Below are 22,498 nucleotides of genomic sequence, written 5' to 3' on the forward strand. Positions count from 1 at the left end.
TTAATGAAGTTTCGTTAAATATGGCTTCTTTTTTTACACAAATGTAAATTTTAATTTTAATTATGTAATAAATAATTTATATACTATAAGTATATAAGGTAATTAAAACTTAAGTATATAACACTACTACTAATTCGATTAAACTTTATTGATACCTATGTAATGCTACTACCTGTCTTTATTTTTGTTCTCAACTATATGATACATGATATCTATGGACATAGATATATAAACATCCAATGTAGTCCACATAAGCAGGTGAAAAGGAGAACAGGGTTAAAATGGAATAGATTGGAATGTTCTTTATGTTAAAACTAGTAATTTTGACGAAGAGGGGATGGAAATACGAATAGAATATATAATTTGTGAGAACATTAAAATGAGGAGTTATATTCACTGCACCCGGAAGAATTTTTAATATTCTACTATTACTATATTCACTGAATCTCCAAAAATGTATAATAACGTTGCATACACATGCTGTGCCATTTATCATGTTGTACCAATTTGCTTAAAGAAAGTCGTAAATCGAGAGATTCTAGGTCACTGTTCATTCACAATAAAATGTGCTAACAGATGGCCAGCAAATAGCTAGAAAGTTTCTTATGTACTGAGGTGAAATCTCAGGTAATATAAATGTTATTATTCCCATTGACAGTGTTTTAAATCTTACCCATTGTAAACGGAGATTGAAGAAAGTGGATCACATCCGTATTAATTTTCATATCCTTACATATCAATGTCATATCAGAATGATTAACTCACTGGAATTTTATTTTTTATTTGTAGAAACATTAATATAGATTTATTACTCTTCTTAAGTAGCTTATTATCTATCGTCCTTCATCGAAATCCTTCTCTATTTTGAAACTATATATGCATTGAAATCATTTGCAGACCTATTGTTGTATAATATAGTATAGTGTATACACCACAATACTGTTTTGCAATATGATCCCACCTGTAAAGGAACACCAGAGATATCTTATTGACTGATGTGGGATGAGGTTGTGTACTCTTGTGTGTGGCGCTGACGCGTATAAATGTAGTGTTTTGCTACAGGTGCAACTGTTTGTATATTTATTTCAATGCACCAATTAAATACTTTTGAACTTAGTCGTACAGCTGTTTATTTAGAAATCCATATTGATAAAGAAAAATATGTTTTATTTATGTTGAAGTAAAATGGAATGAAAGATGTAGTATATCTTTATTCGTATCAGGATTCGAACTCGAGCCAACAGCACCAGTAGCGCGCGCCTTAGTCGTGACGCTATTGAAGCCCCTTGGTGTTCCTTTACTTTTTTCCGGTTTTTTTCCTGTGAATTTACAGTTTGTATCGCAAAGGCTTCCGATCCCACAAGCACACACGCTTTCAAACATTGCGTACCAAATATTCAATATAAAGCATGTCTATCCCGAGAGAAATATGTATTTATTACACTATACATTGTGTATAATCTGAAAATTATATTTCCTTTGGATAGATTTTATTATATCCAAAATGACGGATCCATATGAAGAGAGTGTCATTAAAAAATGCGTAACAATACTCTACTGATTTTTTGAGGAAACTGTCAAAATTTTGGAAAGCACCAAATGCTGTTTTCCACCAAAAGCTACTTCCCAAATTTTGCAAATTAATTTTCAAAAGCACGAATAATATTTAGGTTAATATCAAATAATACTTAGATTATTTAGTATTTTCCACTTCGAAATACGGAATTTCAAATGTACAAATCTCCGTACATAAAAAGAAGTTTATTTTAACAATTAGAATACTAATAATTATAATAAAGGAAAAAGATTCGAAAATCGTATTTTCTAAACGGAAATATTTCTTATAGTAATAATATATTAATGATTTCAATAAAAGAAAAGATCTAAAATTTTATTATTTTCCTTCTGATTTCAGAATGTGGACCATAAGATGAAGTTCCGCTCTAAGAAGGGTGCATTGCCGTTCGTCGAGTTGAACGGCGAGGAGATCGCGGATAGCACTATCATCCTTCGCGACTTAAGCGCGAAATTCGACAAGGATTTGGACACTGTCCTTACACCTGAGCAGCGAAGCGTTTCTCACGCAATGATATCGATGATCGAAAACCACCTGGTGTGGGTTGTCATGTGCTGGCGTATCAAGAATCTCGATCAGGTTTTGAAGGGTTACAAGGTGAACCTTCAGCACGCGCTCGGTACTCGCATCCCTAATGGTATCCTCAACTTTTTCTTCAAGCTTACATTCGGGCGCAAGGTAATTTCCTATTCTAAATCCCATTGTTATATCTAAAAAATTTCTTATATTTTGAATATTCAATCTTTGGGATAGACTATAACTAGATATATCACTAAATTAAGAAAAATTTTCTAAACATTAATTATTGTAATAATTAACTCAAGTATATCCAATATCCTTCGAAAAGAATGATTAAAAAGTAATTTTATTATGTTCTATTTAAACTTTATGGTGCTATTTATCGCAATCAATCTTTTTTCTTGGCAAAGATGACCCTTTTTAAGAAAATTTCATTTAATAATATGAAAATTTTTTAATTAATATATAAGGGAGGGAACAATATTTCAAAATGTTTTATGAGATGGATTGGGCATATTTGAGTTAATAAAATATGATTACGTCTATATGAAATGTAATATTTTAAATATTTGAATCAGTACAAAGAATTAGTACTTGTTCCAGGGTGCGAAAAAAGTGAAGGCGCAGGGTATGGGTGTGCATACTCCAGAAGAGATATCCCAATTCGGTTGCGCCGATCTCAAAGTTCTCTCCGACATGCTTGCCGACAAGCCCTTCTTCTTCGGAGATGAGCCGACTACGGTAAATTTTTATTCACTTTCTTAGCAAATCTATTTGAAGACTATTGCGGAAAGGCACGATAAGTCACATTTTCAATTTGCTATAGAACAACAATTTCCAAATTCGATGCATTTTCAAGTAATAATGTATTATTGAAATTCCTCTTTGGGGCTAAACATACATTTCCACCTTAATTTAAGAGATATAAGATATTAAAAGCGATGAAAGCTTGTTATAATATTAAAATAAAATATTTTAATTTCTTCCAATACGTTAATATTATAACAAACTTTCAAGCTTCTGATATTTTATATTATATATTATATTTTTTAAATTATGGAAAAAGTAAAATAAATAACAATTTTGGATTAATTGAGAAACAATATTTTAACATGTTTCAATATTTTATTAAAATGTGTTAAAATATTCCCTGTTAGCCATACAGTAGCGCTGAAATTATAAATTCAACAAAAATTTACTTATCATGTTTTCTCACGTAATCGTCATTCATATTTAATCTCCGCTAAAATACTTTTATATTTGAAACAGTTGGACGTGGTGGCATTCGCCCACCTTGCCCAAATCCTCTATATCGACAAAGACACGCCGTACAGTCTCCGAGATTACATGCAGGAGAATTGTCCAAACTTGGTTGGTCACTGTTCGCGAATGAAGGAGCGATGCTTCCCGGATTGGGATGAGATCTGCTCCACCCTTGACATGAACACGCACCTACCGAAGCCAGAAAAGCAAGAGGAGAAGGAAGGCAAGGAGGACGCGAAGGAGTCGAAGGAATCAAAGGAGGAGAAAGAAGGTGACAAAGAAAAGGCGGATAAGGAAGAAAAAGAGCTGGAGAAGGACAAGGAAGTTGACGAGAACAAAGAAAAGGAAAAAGAAGGGAAATAAGCTGTCTCGAGCAGACATGCAAACAAATAAATCGTTCAAAAAAAAGGGGGAAGGAAAAAGAAGATTTGGAACTGAAGAAAATTGAGGGTGTGATCTGGTGAGATATAGAGAAGGGGGGAGGGGGTTGAAAAAGAAGGGAGTGTGGGAGAAAGAATGTGTATGTATGGGTGGGTGGGTGTGAGCGTGTGTATGCGCGCGCGCGCAAGTGTGAATGCGTTTCGTGGAATGGAATGCTCGACAGGAAGGAATAGAAAGAGAGAGAAATAGAGAGAGAGGGAGAATGTGTGCGCGAGAAAGAGAAAGAATGAGTATATAGAGAGCATGATGATAAGGAGGAGGGGTAAGAATGTGCGTGAAAGATAGAGCGACAGAAATTCGATGAGTGCAAGAAAAAAGAGGGTAGTAGGGGGGTTTCAGGTTTAGAGCTCTCTACTTATACGTATAGATATTAAAATAGACTCATAATGTTAAATACTTCGTTTATACGTTCGTAACACGTTACGCCATTTCTCATCGACACCCCAGCACACCCAGTATCGAACAACAAACTTTATTATTATATTCGACCCAGGGCCCTTTTTCCCCCCGCGAAAGATAATACATACAATGAAAGGCGAATTAAAAAAGAAGAGTGGGAGGAATAATAACAGAAACGGGGCTATCTTATAAGTCATTAGAATATCGTAGGTTTGCAATATATCAAATGCAATAGCCTGATACATTCAGGTGTGTGAGAGATCTTCTTCGCTGGACAGTGGCCAAAATGAAATGCATCGTATTCGTCGTGCGGATAGACACGATGTGTATTGTATACGATGCAGTTTAATGCGAAGGAGCAAGATCGTTTATGGTTGCGATACAGGACGATAGATAGCGCCCCTGACACTGATTCAGGGAGAAGGCGTCTTGTGGTCGCTTCTTATACCATTGGCTCTTACTGTGCAAAATGAGTTACGTACCTAGCGTTCCAGCAACGTACCGTATATCACATTATGATCTTCGTTTGATCGTGTTCTTTAGCCACATATGTACATGTCCGTACTTTTAGAATTGCTATTTAATATGTGATGATTTTAATATTTTGCATTTTTTAACCGTTCTTTTGACACAATCGGACTCCATTCGAATAATCATCATTCAAAACGTAATGTATCATAGATTCCTTTTGATACATTTCAATACTCGAATGACCTCTCAGAAATCGTTTTTCATGCAACGATGATCAGAGATCGAATTGTCAGGTGCATCAGAAAAAGAATAATGACTGTTTTTCATATTGTCTTGAATTTGCATCGTGATCATTATTTTTTTATACGACTCTCATCTCGAGTAAACTCATTAACGTATGTGCGTGCGTCGAGTTGTAACATTTTTTACGATTTATTAACGTCTCTTCGACGAACGAAGGATCATTTGCGATTGCGGATCGACGGTAAATGATAATATTTACGATGATTTGTATATTATTAGAGATATTTATATTGCGTGCACGCGGATGCAATCCGATTGATGGCGCCGCTGGAAGCGGAAACGGCGCCGTCGTCGCGCTCTGAAATCGTTTCAGGCGCTTTGTTTCTTCTTTTTCTTTCATCGAGACAAGAAGAAAAAATATAAATGAAATAAAGAGACAAAAGGAAACTATGAAAGAGGCATCAGGCAAATATCGATTCCCTCTATCTGTGTTTCCTTTCGATATTCGAAAACGAAATAAAAATTTTTAAAAATAAAAGAAAAAGAAAAACGAATGAAACGCTGTGCTGCCCCCGTGTGTTAGTTGAACTTTATTAGATGACTTTTTTCTTCGAATGTGTGAGAAAAATTTTACATAACGAAGTAAAAGAAGAAAAAAAAAGAAAATACAAAAAAGTGTCTTTCACGCATCGAAATGAAGGGAAAAAAACAATTTACACACAGAGAATACACCAAACACATACACACTCACATAAACACACACGTACAGACATTTTGATGTATAATGTTATATCGAACGGGAATTGAATGTTTTTTGTACGAGGCCCGCTTTTTAGCAAGCGTTGGTCAGAAAAATAATTCCACGAGGACACGAGTTTAATATAATTAATATTTAAGTAGCTTACTATAATTAAACGACGATTACGATTACATAAAGGACAAAAGGAAAAAAACAAGTAAACAATTAGTGTGTGGAAGCTGTTTATACCTTAGGAACAACGCATACGTTTACACCCGTGGTTACATTATTATTATTATTAATTATTATGGATTATTACGAGTACGAGTAAAATAATAAGATAATGAAAAATTAGACGAAGAGGAAAGGAAAGAAAGAAATGAAAGGGAGACAGCAAGTAATAAGAAAACACTTGGACAAGACCATAAACGTTGTAAGCACAGTAGGTAGGCACACATCCAGTACAGTAAGATTATTATAAGAGGAATAATAATAATAATTATAATATGACTGCTCGTTTTATGCTCGGCGCTATACATTTCATTGTCATTATTATATCACCATTTATTAACGAAATACATACGAACAAATAAAATGTGTTTATAAATATAATGTCATCTTTACGAAATTTTCATCGATCTTTATTGAACCGACCTGATACGATGAACGTTATTTTTTACAAGTAACAGAAAAAAAAGAATCAACGTTTTATTTTATATTGCTTGTATTTTGCGACACATATTTTCCCCTTGTGCATTTTTAAAGGTAGCACGTATACACTGCATGCAAATTTAGGTTAGGCGATATACGTAATTTAGTTTTCGTTTTTAAGAGAAATCTTCATTTTTTAATCCCCCCCCTTTTAATTATGTTATAATTATAACGAATATGTACATACGTCGTGTATAAGCTGTACGATCAATAATTTTTTCACACAAACCTTGATATAAGTTTTATATTGATATACATATATACATAAATGAAATTACAGTATAATTAGAAACAAGTAGAACAATATGTGCATTATATTATAAATAATGAATAAGAACAAAATTGTCGATGTCGAGTTAGAGATTTAATAAAACACAATAAAAAATATATTCACAATGGTCGATATTAATGTTTATTTTAGTTTATTTTCAAAAGTGCCATAAGACGAAGATGATAAAACAGAGGAAGCATTTAAATAGAATAAAAGTATGATTAGACCAATTCTTGTTTATTATCTAAAATCTGAAGATCTACATAACAACGAACGATTGAAACGATTCTGTAAGATAGTTTACAATAGAATACTTTTAATTTGGCGTAATTTTCAACTGTAGCTGTATTCTTTTTAAATTTATTTGTACCAAATTGTTTGAATTAATGAGACATACAACTCTTTCATTTTTATCATACAAGTTTGAGAAAATTTTACTGTTGATTGCTTTTAAAAGAATACAGCTTAATAATACTTTTTATTAATTAAAGCTTTATTTTACGACCTTCTACTCGGCACCAAGATATGTATAATATTGCTATAATTTAACGCTACGATTAACCTGTATACAATTATTCAGTGCCACGCAGATAGCTTTTTTTTCGAATCTTTTAGATTTGATTATGATTACACATTAATTTTTATTTTCTGTTTAACTTTTCCTAAAAATTCTTGTAATCGACTTTTTTTTCAACAATGCTTAGTCTATAAAGATTAATAACAGGTTTGTAAAAGCAATAATCAACTCAGAAATCAACTTTAGAAACTAAAAACACAAACTTTTAGATATTAACTCTCCTTTTATTACATTAAAATATTTTTATCAATCATGTAACTTGATAGTAAGTTATTTTCTGAAAGTCTGAAAATTCTCTAGATATGTAAAAATAGACGCAAGCAACTAATATTGCTATACATGTGGTCCCTACTGATTCAAAAATATTTTAATCATGTTCTAAGAGTTGTTGTTAGAATATAACCAATGTTTTACTTTCTAAAAAAATAATTTCTGTCTATATGAGACTAATATTTAAAAAAATTAATATACATATTCGTAATGTTTGAAATAAATTACTGTCAAATATCTCATAAATCAAGAGGAAGTTCAGCAGAAACTACATAGCTTCAAATCTCTACAGTTTATCGCACATTTATTTTTATATTTTCATAGATATAATTAATTTTCAAGATTATATATATTAATCTAAATATCATTATGGACTCGATCTAGAGTACCATGTTCGAGGTAGTGTAATTAAGATCTTAATATTGGTTTAATATTTTATCTTCTTTAATATCTCTTATATCATCCTTCCTAGGATTTTTAACTCTCTAATCTTTCGAAGATGTCAAATCAATCAGATTCACAATTAAGTTTAAAAAATAATTGTTTCAATTCATTTAACAGGATATATAGCAAAATATTGTAACACACATTAATTCCATGATCGCATAATTCCATTTTACCCTTATTCTCTTATCTAACAATATTTTCTGCGTTTTTGAACTCATATCGCAAGAAACATTAATATTTGCAATTCGCATATTCTAAAAAGTGTCATTGCAACATATTAACATTATAAAAAATATGATAGGTACTTGTCCAGTTCGTCTCAAACTCTACTATTGAAGGTTTCTCATATGTAATACCTTAGTCATCACTCTCAAGCGAGTGAAATAATTTGGAAGAATTGTACGAACGGTAAAATGCAAAGAATCATGACAGCCTCCTCAAAAGGCTGTACTAGCCATGGACGACTGCACGCCAGACTTTGAATTTAATCGTCCGGCGTGTGACTATAGCTACGTGGATGCAGCTAGACTTATTGATGTCGATTCAGTGACGGCTGATCGTGGTTTCACGTCCAACGAGTCATAAAGCGGAAACTCACAACAGAAGAGACATTTCAGGAAGTACGGCACCTCGACGTAGAAGGATGGTGGCATTGGAATTAATGGCGATGTGGATAGTTTGTAATAGCGATACTCGGCGTTACTGGAAGATGACAGAATATTTTTCTCGACAAATCTTTCTTATTACATATTACATCTTATAAAAGATTTATATAAGACTTAACCCATTGTCTTAAGATCTTTCCAGTATTTACTTTAACCCTCAAACAGTATTGTTGGGTTAATTAAGATAATTGTTACAATAATTATTTAGTTTACGTCTCTTAATCTCACAACCAGATAAAAAGTCAGTTTTGGTAACATAGAAGTGATTATTGAATTTGAAAATTGCGTATCATATTCTTTCCCCTGTGACAGTTTAAAGAATTGAAGGTAGACATTGAAATATACGATCTACCTTTGTTGCATCATAACAATAATCTATATCACGATTATGACACGATATTATAAGACAAGGAATTAGTAAAGACTGAAGATTTGGTAAAGTGATACATGGGTTGTAAATCGGGAACTTACTCGCGATACCTCTCATCAGAAGCTCTTTCCAATAGAGGCATACCAGACAAAAATAGGATAATAATTGTAGTGAAGATTGGGGAAGCTATAGCGATCCATTCAAAGCCTTCAATCACGTTTAACGATATCGTGAAAATACCCCACCATACCACTATTTCCCCGAAATAGTTTGGATGTCTGGAGAGTCGCCATAATCCTGCAATTAAATATAAAGTAAACAGCAGATTTTGAATAATACTTTAAAAAGTTTAGTATAGAAAATATACCATCATTGCACCACTTTCCATTATTTATTGGATCTTGTTTGAAAGAGAATTTCTGTAAATCGGCATATGTTTCGGCTAATAAACCAGTCACAAAGAGCCCTGTACCAGTGCTATCTAATGTTGTCATAGTTTTAGGAGCTGGTGGTATTTTATGCCGCGGTGAATTGATGATAATCACTGGTAAACTTACTACATAAACCCATATAGCCTAAAAATAAATTTTAATTAGTTATATATACATATTTATTGTGTTCTAAACAAATATTTGATTTTGACTAAACTGTGCGTAATCTTAAAATTATCCGTCACCTGAAATGTCCAAAATACAGCGAAGCGAATCACGTTACTGCGACGATCTTCAAACCTCTTGTCACGACCAATTTTAATAATTCGATACAACAGATATCCAGAAAGACGAATACCCCATAAGCAAACGAATATGGTGACCATAAGCTGCCTGCTGTCATAAGGCTACGATACAATTGTTTATACAAATATAAATTAATAATTTACAAATTATTTATACGATAATAAATCAACAATTTTAGAAGTTTCACCTATTGATACGCATAACATACGTTTTATTTGTATGATACGTATTATAAAAAGCAATTTTCTTTTTAATCTCTAATCTCTCTATAAAGAAAGATTTAATGCTAAATATTATATTCTTTATAATAATCTTAAATTATTTGCACTTATAATTTAATAATTTACAATTATAGATAATGTAAGTTTTTGATGAATTTACTGAAGTGGATTATATTAATCTATTACAATATAATATAAAATTACTATAAGACACTTCCCCAAAATACCTTATGATAAATTTCATAAAGATACGTTAATAGTTCCTCGAACCTGAGAGGAAGTGTTCGAATTACCTCTTAATGGCGGCCATAGATCTCTTTCGAAAACAAACGGTCGTGTAAAAATAAACTGTGGCGGTTAAATCAAACGTTCAAACGTATCTTTCCGCGCATTTTCGATTAAATGATTTCGGTCTGTTGTTCATTTACACGAACACGAGGATGGAAGCGGTTTTATAATTAGAATACCTTGCCCACTTGGCCGAGAAAAAAAGTGAGAAGGGCGAGGATGATGAAGTTCGTGCCGCCGGCAAAATCCGTTAATTTGTCCAACTGAAAGGTCGCCGCAATCGTGAAGAAGATGATTTGCATGCCAACGGTGACGATCGCGCTCACCGCAAAGTGGTCCTCGTCTAAAATATCGACCGCCATTGATCCTCGTTGATTGCCCACTCCCGCACTCGATGAACTATTTTCGAATCTGGAATCATTAATGAAGATATTACATGTGCGTTCATGTATATGCTTTGTTAAATAGAGATCTAGAATTTTACTGTTTTAATTTCATTACAGAATGGAACTTTTGGTCACCTATTCATAACTGCATATGTAATTACGTAAATAATTTTTGTATATAATTTTATTTTATGTAATTAGATATTTTATGATATTTCTTTGAAGGTTATATTTTTGTATGTATTTAGATATTTGAACTACTTGTTTATAACTTTATGTAATAATTAAATGTCAGAGTTATTTGTAACTTTTTATTTTTGTACTTCATAATAGTCCTTTACAGGTTATGTTTCTTTCTTTAAATTTGTTTAAATTATCTAGTCAGTCTTTCATAATCCGTAATTATTAATAATGAATATAATCAAATAAAGTAATTTAATAAAATAATTAATAATTAATAAATAAAAGAAAATTTATTCTTTGTGTTCTTGTAATACCATTTATATATAATATTTTAGGAATCTGTGTTACTGTAATTGCTTATAATACGATTAATGTAGAAGATTACAAGCGTAATAAGTGTAGTTGGAACAGCAGTGTTATAACTGGTAAGTAGTATAAGCAACGGTCTGATCAGACTTGAGAAGATTGTATGTTGATACATAACTCAAACATCTGACATCTTTATGATTCTATTTTGTTTCTTGTATAAGCAGCCTTGATATCTATAAGCAGGCTCATTTATAAATTATATCGGCTCGTGCGTATTGCAATTGCATTATTCAATAAGAATAGTATGTTTCCAAAACCGTAATATACCTACTTGAAACTGAAGAAAAAATATTAATCATTTTATTTTATAACTTGAATCGCTTAATTTGGAGTCAAATTTCAATAAAATTATTGATAGAAACTTAAAACAATTTATGTGTGTCAACTTGAGATAAAAATATGAAAGATTAAAATAAAGGTACAATGTTTAAAAATTAAAAATTTTTAATTCAAAATTAAAAATACATATATATTCCCCTGCTAAGCAAACATTAGTTTGATTAATATATTTCATTGTATAACTTTGATTCCTGCGTTAACATTATGATCATTTAACTGCCACTGCATCGTAGAGCGTCGCAATGCAGTTCAGTTTGTTCAATATCCTCACAAAAAATGTTCAGAAAGATACCATTCCTTTTACAACATATACTCATAACACTTAAATAATTTCTTTTATCTAATGCAGTAAGATTTCACAAAATATTTTCAGTCATAAAAAAAGTCAAAAAACAAAAATATCATTATTTGTACTTACCGTCCTTCAATTCGAAACTTTTGCGTTGTATATTCTCACAATTCTATCTTTAACCAATCATAAGACAGAACGTATCTTCCTCAAAAAAAAAAGGAGAAAAAAGGAAAAGAGAGAAAAGAAAGAAACTCTGAAATATCAATTACTTATTCAAAACAGTACGAGTTTCCGGAAGTGCACATTATCACCAGTATAAAAAATTCCTACCATTTTTCTACTATGAAGATTGAAGAAGCAACTTGTTCGATGTTATCAATGAAAAACAACGCAAAGCACCATTCACGAGCTCGAGTATCGCCAAATATCAAAACTGAAATCGTTAATTGTTATTTGATTAACCATTCTTACGCATCAACGCTACGTTGGAGATGAATGCGGATCACACGAGCCACTGTCACCTCGAGAATACCACGGAAATTTCAGCGAAGTCACAATATCTTAGTAGCGCGAATTTTTAGCTAATGAAGAACGTACAGAGTCTGTGCGATGATATATACATCGGTTAAAGGGATACGATAATTACCTCGACAGAGAGGGACATCATCGTAGTAACTGACAGAACGGGTGGACTTACTTCCACCCGCGGCGACAAGCAGCGGCAGGACTATGAGGGGATTCAATGTCGAGTCGAGTCTAAAACGAGAAACCCATGATCACGTGCTATGAAACGACCGCGAGCGCATCGGCGCTTTTCTTCTAGCTCCGTCCTTTTCTCGCTACACTACGCGTCTCTCTTTGTTTATTACTCTATGGTGTCGACCTATTGGATTTCCCGATTCAGATTGACCATCTGGCATTATGGTTTATTATAATTATTTCCATAATTAATACTTTTCCTCATGATTATTTTAGCATTAATGGTTTCATTAGAAAAAGTTTATTTTACTTAAAATTAGGTAAAATTAAAATATCATACATTAGAAAGAATTACTAGAATTTGCTATTTAAAATGATTTAGAAAAGGGTAAAGATATACTATAAGGTTTTTAATTTATTTCATGTTCTTTAAGATACGTGTGTATGATGTTTACTTTTATATGTGTATATACATTTTTTGTAAGTATAGGTAACGTCTTTATGAAAGATGTCTTTTGCTCTTTTTTCGATAAAATGATACGTGATTGTTCTCTACATAGTTATTTTATCACAATTGCTCTTTTCTCTCAGAGCGCTGTGATCTGTGCCTATTCAGCACGGAATCAATACGTACACGCGAGCGCGGGTGAGTTTCCAGTTAAATGGAACATGGCGCATTACGCTTTTCGTTTGTATTGTCATTCATTTGTACTTGCAAAAACAATGGGCATCCTTTAAGAGACATCTTTTTAAATGCTCGAGTTTGGTATTGAACATGGGAATTTTTTTTGTAATTATATAAAGATGGATGAAAATAAAAAGAATTAGTAGATTGCTTCGTCAAATCGAATTAAGAATAATTTATTTTAGTATTGTACATTATATTATTATAATAGTAACTTTACAAACAATAACTGTCTTAGATACGATAACGCTTCTCAATGCGTATCTTCTTATAAATGTTATAAAATCCAGTTTGATGAAGATAAATGATTATAATAAGTGTTTCATGATCGCACGTTAAATTTTGGTCTTCCTTCGCGATAAAAAAGTATAGAGAGAAAGTGTATGGAAATGTAATAATTTATAACTTGCAGTGCTTTGATTCTCTTAAATGAATTGGAAAATAATATTAAAAATGTAGTATGTTTTCTTGAATCTTATTTATCTTCCGTTTTTACAATATCCTCAACTTCTTTCTAATTCATTTCAACAGCTGCACTGCACAACTCGTTCCAATTGCTTCATTTTTTTCTTAAGCTAATACCTATTTTAGATCTTAAGATCTAGTATATTTGCCCCAGATGTGAAGCATGAAGACAGATGCAATGAAGAGAAGAGACATAACAAGCACAGGCACTGGTCCTCTGTAAATAGATATTTAGATTATTAGCATTTAACTCAAATATATTAGTTCATGAAACTATTTCAACACCTCTAGAAACATTTTATGTATATATTATAAACAATATTTTGAAATTTCATTAGCACTAGAGCAAAACATGACTATTGTCAATAAATGTAACATTGATAAAATTTGAAATGGATCTGGGCATATATAGTACTTACAAGATATTTCTTAGAAACATATACTTTGCAAAGTTTATTACAGTATTTCAACAGTCAATAATATCCTATATTAATAAACTAAAATATTTAGCAAGACCATTTGTAATACTAATTGTGTGTTTAGGGTTACTATTCATGCTTTATATTAATTTTTCACTAACCATATGTTTGTAATAAATGCCTTGTATATTATATATATTATAATAAATGTCTTGAATATATTTATAAAAAAATTCTGCAGTTGGTATCCAAATATTTTCATGGGCAACTATACATATTTGAATTCTATATCTCTATATTTTTTCTCAAGACTTTACGTTTACTTACACTTTGATGCCAGGAGAGTCATCGGTATAAAACCTCCACATGCCATCAGAACCAGCTCCTGTGTTTCTACTCCTGGTTGAAGTAGTTGCATTTTTCCTTTGCCTAACTGTACCACCACCACCTGTTCTAGGTACTATAGCTTTGCTTGGCGATCGGCCCGGGGGTCCAACTAAAGTAGCACTAGCTGCAGCAGGCTTAAAATGATAAACAAAATATAACCATAAATTTCTACACAAAAAACTGTCTTTATTTCCTATTTAAAATTCTTACGAAAATACTTACCATTGTTTGTTATGTTTCCTTGACGCTTGTTCGTCAGTAAGTGCCAAATAAGCAAAAGTTTATTTTATAATTTAAAATTTTATTTAAACTCACAATGAATTAATATGTGGATTCGCTTCACTTTTTTAATATACGTTTCGTTATCTTATTGTGAACAACATTAAGAGAATATTGGAATAAAGTCACTTGGTCTATCGTGCAAAGCCAACCTTCCACCAATTAGTTTTAAACGTTTACTGCTAGCATAAAGCACAGTATAAAACGACGTGTCACATGCATACCATCCACGTAGTGAGCTCCAGACACGTCATCATATGCCGTTAAATTCATAGTGATGCGTGAGCGTTGATCTTTTGCCGCGTTTTCATGTGAAGAATCGTAACCAAACATTTTATCAAACTATATATAATTACAGTCTGTGAATAATATCCAATTATCTTTAAAAAAATGAGCAGTTGCATAAATAATTATTTTCAAATTAAATTAGCAAGTTTTGTAGAACTTATTAGATCATAAAATAAATAGAACACAGTACGGCAAATTTAATTGTAAAATATGGCTTGATATTAAAAGTTATCTGCTTTATCAAATTTAAAATAAGATAAAAATTAAACAAAGATATAAAAAAGATATTTTGATATATAACATAATAAAAGTAAAAAATTTTGAAATATCACGAAGCGCTAATGAATTAAGTATTTGTAATTTTATCAAATTTCAAATTTCATCGATTTTGTTAAATAAAAAAAGACTATAATGTTACATACTTATGACAGTATAGGGCATTTATTTGTTATTTACAGAATATACGATCATTAGTTTGTGTTTCACACTTTTCTATATTAATTATATTTTTGGTAATAAATAACATATAACTTTTATATAAGTATAAATCGCGCGAATTAATGCATGTAATTTGTCATACTGTGATTCTATACAAAAGATCTTAAGTATTACGTGCATGCATAATGGTCGCACGCATAATAATTTATGTTCTACAATTTTATCCTTTAATCTTTCCCGTGTTTTAGCAGACTAGTTATAAAATTATGACAACATATTACATTATCTCTTACAAAGTTGTTCACACCATGATTGTGTGATAGAATCTTGGGATATAAAAGAAAATCGTACATATCGTTACAGGAACTTTCTCCTTTTTGTTTCACTTATTGTACATTTTTAGCCAATGTAAGGTAAAAAACACGAAACTGTGTTGCCGTTGTTTACATGTAAATCTTTACACAAATGCATTCATTATTGATAAAAGTAAAAAGTTTATAAAATACAAAGATTAATACTTCTAGTGGTCTCAAAGTGTACAGTCTCAATGATTCTTCTCTTTGCGCCAATAACAGAAAATATTCTGTAAATGCTTATAAATGCAGTGGTTGCATGTAATATACAATACTTATTTGTGTAAATTAGATATACCTTTTTAATGGTATCAAAACAATGAATATTGTATGATTGTTCAGTCACTGTAGAGTATTTTAAATGCATAAATTCGAAATATTTCATACGAATCTTACAGTAATATATTGATATACTAGCAATACAAAATTTTGTAAAGGTATGTTGCATATCTAAGCTACTGTAACTTCATTATGCTTTGGCATTCTGTTATATATTTTACAATATAGAAATACTTAAAAAATTAAAATGACTTTCTCATCCATATAATTATTTCTTTTGTTAAAAAACCAATCAGGAAATACGCTTCACTTTCTTGTCAAATAAAACTTCTTTTTGTATGTAAATATATACATAGTGTTAAGAAATATTCATATGGACCCAGCGCAGCAGTTACTGTTTGGCACAAGGAATATTGTTGCAAATTTTGATATACAATAAACATTATATAGTACGATTTTTACGCAGGCGCATCTAAATCACGCTTTTTAAGCATAATTTTACATGAATGATAGCATCATTAGCCATTATCAGAAAAACATTCCCATACAATCACATTTTTTTCAACAACAATAACGAACCATAACAGGACCTTTATACATATATATCTATTGTTCTAATGCTCTATTTTTATTGCAATTAGAAACTGATATTATGCCTGCAATGTAACCATAACAATCAGTGAGTGTGCATCAATTAACATTATGCCCCTATTATAATTGGAATCGTAAATAATTATTACAAATATGTTTTAAAAATAGAAATTAAAATACAAAGTATTTAATCATTTTGTGAAAACTAATTCAAAGATATCTTACTACTGGTCATAATCTAATACAATATTTGGCAGACATATAGCTCCAATAAATTGACTTTGTTATTGTATAGAGCGAAATAAATATTCTTCTTAGACCAAATAGATCTCTTATTTGGTATTTAAGTACTTGTCACTCCCTTACGGGCTACTAATAGATTTAATACTGGATGCTTTCTGATATATGATACTGCTTTTTTATGAGTTACCATTGTAAAATCATACCCATTGCACTGTAAAATTTTATCATGCATACGAAGACCGCTCTTTGCTGCTGGTGACCCTTCATGTACTTCAGTTACATATATACCCTAAAATATTGTAAAATATCAGTTAATAACATCTGATAATATGGGATGCATTTATAATATCCTATATCATATTAATCTCCATTACATTATCTGTATAACCCTGAGGACTTTTTCTGAAATCTTGATCAATTCCACCTCCAATTTTAAAGCCACATTTCATCACTTCTTCCCCATTTTCATTAACATCCGTTTCTTTTACCAATATAATTGGTATCTAAAAATAAAATAAAGTACATAGTAAAATTTGTTCATAATAGAATATTTTGTTTAATATTACTACATTGATATCTTTTATTATGATTATTGCATCGTATCAATTTATATTGTATGAAAACAAAAAAGAATTAAAAAGAATTTAAAAATAAAATTATATATTGTCAAAAATAAAAAAAAATTAAATTAATTATGAAGTTCAATGCCTAAAAAATACTTGACAATAATCGAACGAGTATCACTTGTATACTTACGCTTAAACATTCCATAGCAGTGCCAGCTTGATGCTGAAAAGCCATTTTCGCGCACATAATGATAAATCTTGTGTCTGATGAGATCAGATTGACAATTGCTTTTGATGATTCAACGTTACCACCAATTGCTCACGCACTATACACACCAATGTACCGATCACACAACTATTCAAAGATGTGTGTATGAAAATGTATTTAGAAAAACGTGTTATTGAGTAGCAGAAAATTTTGATTCACTCTGAACGCGAAATCAATCGGACAATGTCGTTAAGCTTGGTACACTTCAGCGTTGTTAAGATCAGTTAAGTTAAGACAATTTCGTTCTCACGTTGACAGCCATACGTACTGTTCAATATAGATAGGAAAATATCGTTCCAATAGAGTGTATCGTAGAAAATATCATTGACTAAGTATAAGATAGACTTGACATTCAATGCTTTTTCGTGTTACATGTTTCGAGTCACCTGACTCGCATATCATTTATGTGTCACATGCGATATTATCGATGTATCATGTATCCCACCACCGACGAGGTATAGAACAGATGTGACATTCAATGCTTTTTCGTGTTCCAAGTTTTAGGGGTTATAGACATCTCATGCCATTTTCATATCGCATGCAACGTTATCGATTCAGCATGGTAGTAGAGGTTTGAATTGAAACTAAATTTTTCTATAAAATTACGAATAATGTATAGAATAAGATATTTTGCCTGTGAAAAATTTTACGATTTAGAATTCTACACTTCTGCAAACATGTATTTAATTATTCCTGTGGGTATTTTCTTAATTTTCTCGGATATGGTAAACAAGGCGTGGGATACAGGATAAAGGTTGCCGAATGCAAAGAAGTAGTGATATGGAGTAGGAAATATTGAATATAGGATGTTAGTATTGGATCGTGTATATTAGATATGGGGTAGAGAAGACTTGAAATTGGGAAATGAAATAAGGAATACGAAATGACAATGAAACTTGACGCGATAAATGTCTGTTCCTCTTTATTAACAAGCTGAGTTAGCATACCTTGTGAAACTTTGACACTTCGATAAGACATTCGATTGTTTTATTCTTTTTTTTATATTCTTTATTTTATTTTCGCGTTAACCATAACGGACGACGATTAATTTTATCGGATTCGTCCACGGATAGTTATACGAGGATATGATACATAAGTTCTAAGGTTCACGGATCTCATGTATTATACAAATAATTCGCTGGTTCGCAGTAGCTGCGACGAGTTTCTATATCACACGCATCTCACCTATGCACGCGTTCATCGGACGCACACTCGAAAAAACAATTGCGCTATATTTTGTTTTCGCCCAAATTTTCTTCTAACTACGATCACGCATTTTTTTTTTTGACTTTGAAAAAAATTTACTAGAAACCATATGGTCGCTGCCATCGTACGTTTTGCGCACGATTTAATCTTCATAAAATTCGCCATGTCCGTTTGTACAGACGAAATATGTATTTATGCACGTATAATAAATTACGTCGTTATCTCGTAAGAGGGCATACTCCGCATATTTGATGTCTAAATTATGAATTTTTCTCTAAGGGTTTTATAATTTAATTAGTTAAGCATATGTTGCACGTCAGTAGTAAGGCGCGTCATTAAAAAATGTAAAAAATTTAGAGAACATTGGAATAGCCCTTAATAAATACACACAGTAACTCACAAAAGTATTTGAACACTTATCATAGAAAACTTTTATATATGTACTGTATATTTTATTTATCTCAAATTTTACCAATATAATCATGACAGTTGAGTCTCATTAGAGATGCTAATGAGATTTCAAAATGTTTCGTAGAACACAAAATTTTATAAAAGATTTCTACAAATGTTCGAATTGTTATTCACTTTCCTGAGCTACTGTACATGATAAATGTGCGACATATTATTGAATGTGACGTTAGCGAAAGAGGAACTTCGGAAGTTGAAACTGTAGTCTAGTAAATTCCTGTAAAAAATTTGAAATGGGAAATTGTTACATTTAAAAGTTGATATGGCAGTTTATTGATTAATTTTTAACTAAATATATCAATATAAATATATTAGTACCATCGAATTCGATAGTTTAAATAGTACTTTTATACTGTTACTTATTAAAAAAGTTTGTGTATTAACATTATTACGAACAACCTAGTCTGTTAAAAGTTTTCGTAGAAATATATTATTCATATAGAAAATTAACTTCTTTCCCTCTCTTTTCTTTTGGATAAAATGTACAGAGCATGCCCTCGTTTGTGAAAGTTCTGAAATTATGAGCAGTCGAAAAACGTACGGTTTTAGACGTCATGATAACGATATCTCGTTTAATTATTACGATTAAGGCAATAGCCTTATAAATTAATAGTCTTTGGGAACCGTAAACTCTGTTTGGCAGAAATCAACTTAAGCGTAGTTAATTAGCCTCAGTCGCATCATTTTGAGAATACGATGCGTGAGACTTTAATTGCTTATCGACATTTGAAAATGCCTTATCAGTCCGCGTAATGGGTAACTTATCGATCATCGTGAAAGTCGTCCGATTCGATAAGTTTTGCTTTAAACAAAATGTTTCACCTTTTGTTTCACTATGCATTTCAAGAACAAGCAATTTAGAATTTTTTACTCGCGCTCTAATAAAATTCGTATTAGCTTTCATGGAAGCTAACCTTTATCCTCAGAAACCGACTATCGATAAAAAAATTTCCTGTTTGTTGCTCTTCCTTCGTTTCGAAACGCATGGTCACGAAAGGTTAAACATTAAAATATCTATATAGAATATTTCGCGAATGAAAACAACGTAATACTTAAAGCTATCTTTTGTCGTTAATTAATAATCGAGCTCATTGTATGTCGATAAATTGTTCACCCTCTAAATATGATGCATACATGTATGTACATTTTTAAAACATACCGTTAGATACTCTTTCTCACTCACACTTCTCGATCTTTGATCGAAAATGCGCGTTTTGACGCAAATATAATCCTCGAATTATTTTATCAACATAATTAATCAAAACGAAATGTTGAAACGCACAGTCGTGCTTTCTTAATGCCGATATTTAGGAATGTTGTTGCAATTAGCACTCTGCGTAAAGCGGAAGTTGCCATGATGTATTTGGAGATTCGTTTCTTTCTTGAAACATCGTTATATTATATTTTCTTATTCTTATTAATTTATGTAACGGTAATTTCACAAACGATATTTGTATGAAAAGAAGGGAATATATAGATTTTTTTATACTAAAATGTAAACAGCGTCGATTTAGTATAGTTGCCCTGAATACACTGAAATAAAGTTGCATTCATTCTTCTTAATCCTTTGTCAGTATAATAGAATTACAATTGTACTTAGTTATCATATCATTAGATTTTCAATGAACGCTTCATGTCAGCTTTTTTGTTTTATGATATAAAGCGAAGACCACAGGTAAAAGACACGATAAATTTTAAAATTCAATAATCAATTCCATGTTACTAAAACTAACCTTTTAAGTAAGTGTGGAATCACATATTTCTTGCATTCTACTGGACATTCCAAAAATAATTCATCAGTTGCTTCTTTATATAATTTTAAAGATATATTGCCCGTTTTTTTTAGACATACCTGTGCATCTAACAAGTTTAAAATCAAGAAGTTAACAAAGATGGACCTGTCATATTCTTTTCATGTGCTGTTCAAGTATAATAGAAGCGACTATACAATAGATATTTAAACGATGTTTCTCGAGGATAGCAGCAAACGATTCTCGATACCTCACTCTCATCATGCCTCTTCAACTATACAATCCATGGTAACAGTGTGACTAATGATACGTACAATCTATACTATACAGTAAGACGATTATACACGTGTGTAATCCATCATTCCATCTTTAAATTGACTTGTAACACTCTGTTGATGTTCTTGTTTCTTTTTGTTAATCGCTGTTGCAGAATCTTTCCAGGAATGATTGCGTTTCTTGCTCTCACGTAATGTATGTGGTTGGGATTTAAAAGATGAATTTCTTATATAGGTCTAAGGACTTTTGTCGATACTTTCACATGTAACTGGTTCCTGTCGTTTCGCGATTGGTCGATCGGAAAGAACTGCGAATAACGCAACGGCAGTATTCGATGCAACGATGAAGCGATCGTTCAGACGATTTGTCGATAACTTTTAACAGGAGAATGCACTGAGAAAAATGTTTAAATATAGAGAAACTATAGTTTTAACCTATAGGAACATTTTGTATATATACATATACAATATTACATACGTATGTATACAAAATGTTGTATATGTATTGCATATATGTATTGTATATATACATATACATATACATATTATATTAGATGTTATGCTAACACTAATTTCTCTTAAGTAAAATGGACATTATCTTCGAAATGTTAAACGCTCTTCTCAGTGTTCCAACGTGAGCAAAGATTTTTATTTTTACGACGAAAATCCCTAGTTAATTCCGATTTTGACAAGAGTTATAACCAGACTTTGTCAGTTGTCGAAAATTACAATTTTTCATTGTACGTTGACGTTTCTGTAAGACCCTTTGATAGTCAGAGGATTCTTTAAACCTCTGTTTATACCTTTTCATGAAGAGTTCCGCTAGAATTGCTAAATCTTGATCATACATGTATAGTGAATTCTTGCCTTTCTTGTTCCTTTCTTTGTTGGTACCTGAAACGAAATTGTGTAATAATGTTTTTAGTCGTACTTCAAATTTCAGGAGGTATGCTATTTTTCTTTAAATACTAATCTATCTTTCAACGCTAAACAAGCTTTGTGTCATTGAAGCTTTTGCTAGATTAATATGTGGCGTGAATTTTTATTTGAGTTCGATTGAT

General features: G+C 31.4%; 5 protein-coding genes across 11 annotated transcripts in view; 1 reads left to right on the forward strand and 4 right to left on the reverse strand.

Annotated features, from left to right (window-relative positions):
- The window catches only part of LOC126916319 (failed axon connections), a 51,823-nt gene extending 45,544 nt beyond the window's left edge, over positions 1–6,279 (forward strand). The window contains exons 2-4 of one of the 2 annotated variants that reach the window (XM_050722012.1): positions 1,916–2,254; positions 2,687–2,836; positions 3,365–6,279. In XM_050722012.1, coding sequence (XP_050577969.1) covers positions 1,916–2,254; positions 2,687–2,836; positions 3,365–3,721 — 846 coding nt within the window. In that variant the 3' untranslated portion in view covers positions 3,722–6,279. The remainder of the gene's footprint in view (positions 1–1,915; positions 2,255–2,686; positions 2,837–3,364) is intronic. The other variant, XM_050722013.1, reaches the window with a different exon arrangement.
- Positions 6,280–6,849: 570 nt separating this feature from the next.
- LOC126916322 (uncharacterized) lies at positions 6,850–12,590 on the reverse strand. 3 transcript variants are annotated; one of them, XM_050722018.1, is made up of 6 exons: positions 12,424–12,590; positions 10,388–10,619; positions 9,639–9,800; positions 9,330–9,537; positions 9,064–9,259; positions 6,850–8,629 (listed from the first exon to the last, which is right to left on the reverse strand). In XM_050722018.1, exons 2-6 carry the CDS (start codon positions 10,568–10,570, stop codon positions 8,437–8,439), a joined length of 942 nt encoding a protein of 313 aa, XP_050577975.1. In that variant the 5' UTR covers positions 10,571–10,619; positions 12,424–12,590; the 3' UTR covers positions 6,850–8,436. The 3 variants fall into 3 exon arrangements, with proteins under 3 accessions (XP_050577975.1, XP_050577978.1, XP_050577976.1); XM_050722021.1 differs by lacking the exon at positions 12,424–12,590 and adding an exon at positions 12,108–12,365; XM_050722019.1 differs by lacking the exon at positions 12,424–12,590 and adding an exon at positions 11,904–12,076.
- A 718-nt stretch (positions 12,591–13,308) lies between these two features.
- On the reverse strand, positions 13,309–14,975 carry LOC126916327 (protein transport protein Sec61 subunit beta). Its single transcript, XM_050722028.1, has 3 exons — positions 14,655–14,975; positions 14,373–14,566; positions 13,309–13,843 (listed from the first exon to the last, which is right to left on the reverse strand). Exons 1-3 carry the CDS (start codon positions 14,655–14,657, stop codon positions 13,756–13,758), a joined length of 285 nt encoding a protein of 94 aa, XP_050577985.1. The 5' UTR covers positions 14,658–14,975; the 3' UTR covers positions 13,309–13,755.
- Positions 14,976–15,413: 438 nt separating this feature from the next.
- Positions 15,414–18,051, reverse strand: LOC126916326 (tax1-binding protein 3 homolog). The gene is made up of 3 exons (XM_050722027.1): positions 17,660–18,051; positions 17,278–17,406; positions 15,414–17,192 (listed from the first exon to the last, which is right to left on the reverse strand). The coding sequence occupies exons 1-3, from the start codon at positions 17,714–17,716 to the stop codon at positions 17,004–17,006; spliced, it is 375 nt and encodes a 124-aa protein (XP_050577984.1). The 5' UTR covers positions 17,717–18,051; the 3' UTR covers positions 15,414–17,003.
- A 591-nt stretch (positions 18,052–18,642) lies between these two features.
- The window catches only part of LOC126916309 (cell adhesion molecule Dscam2), a 307,369-nt gene continuing 303,513 nt past the window's right edge, over positions 18,643–22,498 (reverse strand). For all 4 annotated transcript variants that reach the window (XM_050721989.1, XM_050721988.1, XM_050721987.1 and 1 more), the window contains exon 34: positions 18,643–22,331. In XM_050721989.1, the coding sequence (XP_050577946.1) occupies positions 22,280–22,331 (52 nt within the window). In that variant the 3' untranslated portion in view covers positions 18,643–22,279. The remainder of the gene's footprint in view (positions 22,332–22,498) is intronic.

The sequence above is a fragment of the Bombus affinis genome, chromosome 5, assembly GCF_024516045.1.
Source record: "Bombus affinis isolate iyBomAffi1 chromosome 5, iyBomAffi1.2, whole genome shotgun sequence".
Taxonomy (NCBI): domain Eukaryota; kingdom Metazoa; phylum Arthropoda; class Insecta; order Hymenoptera; family Apidae; genus Bombus; species Bombus affinis.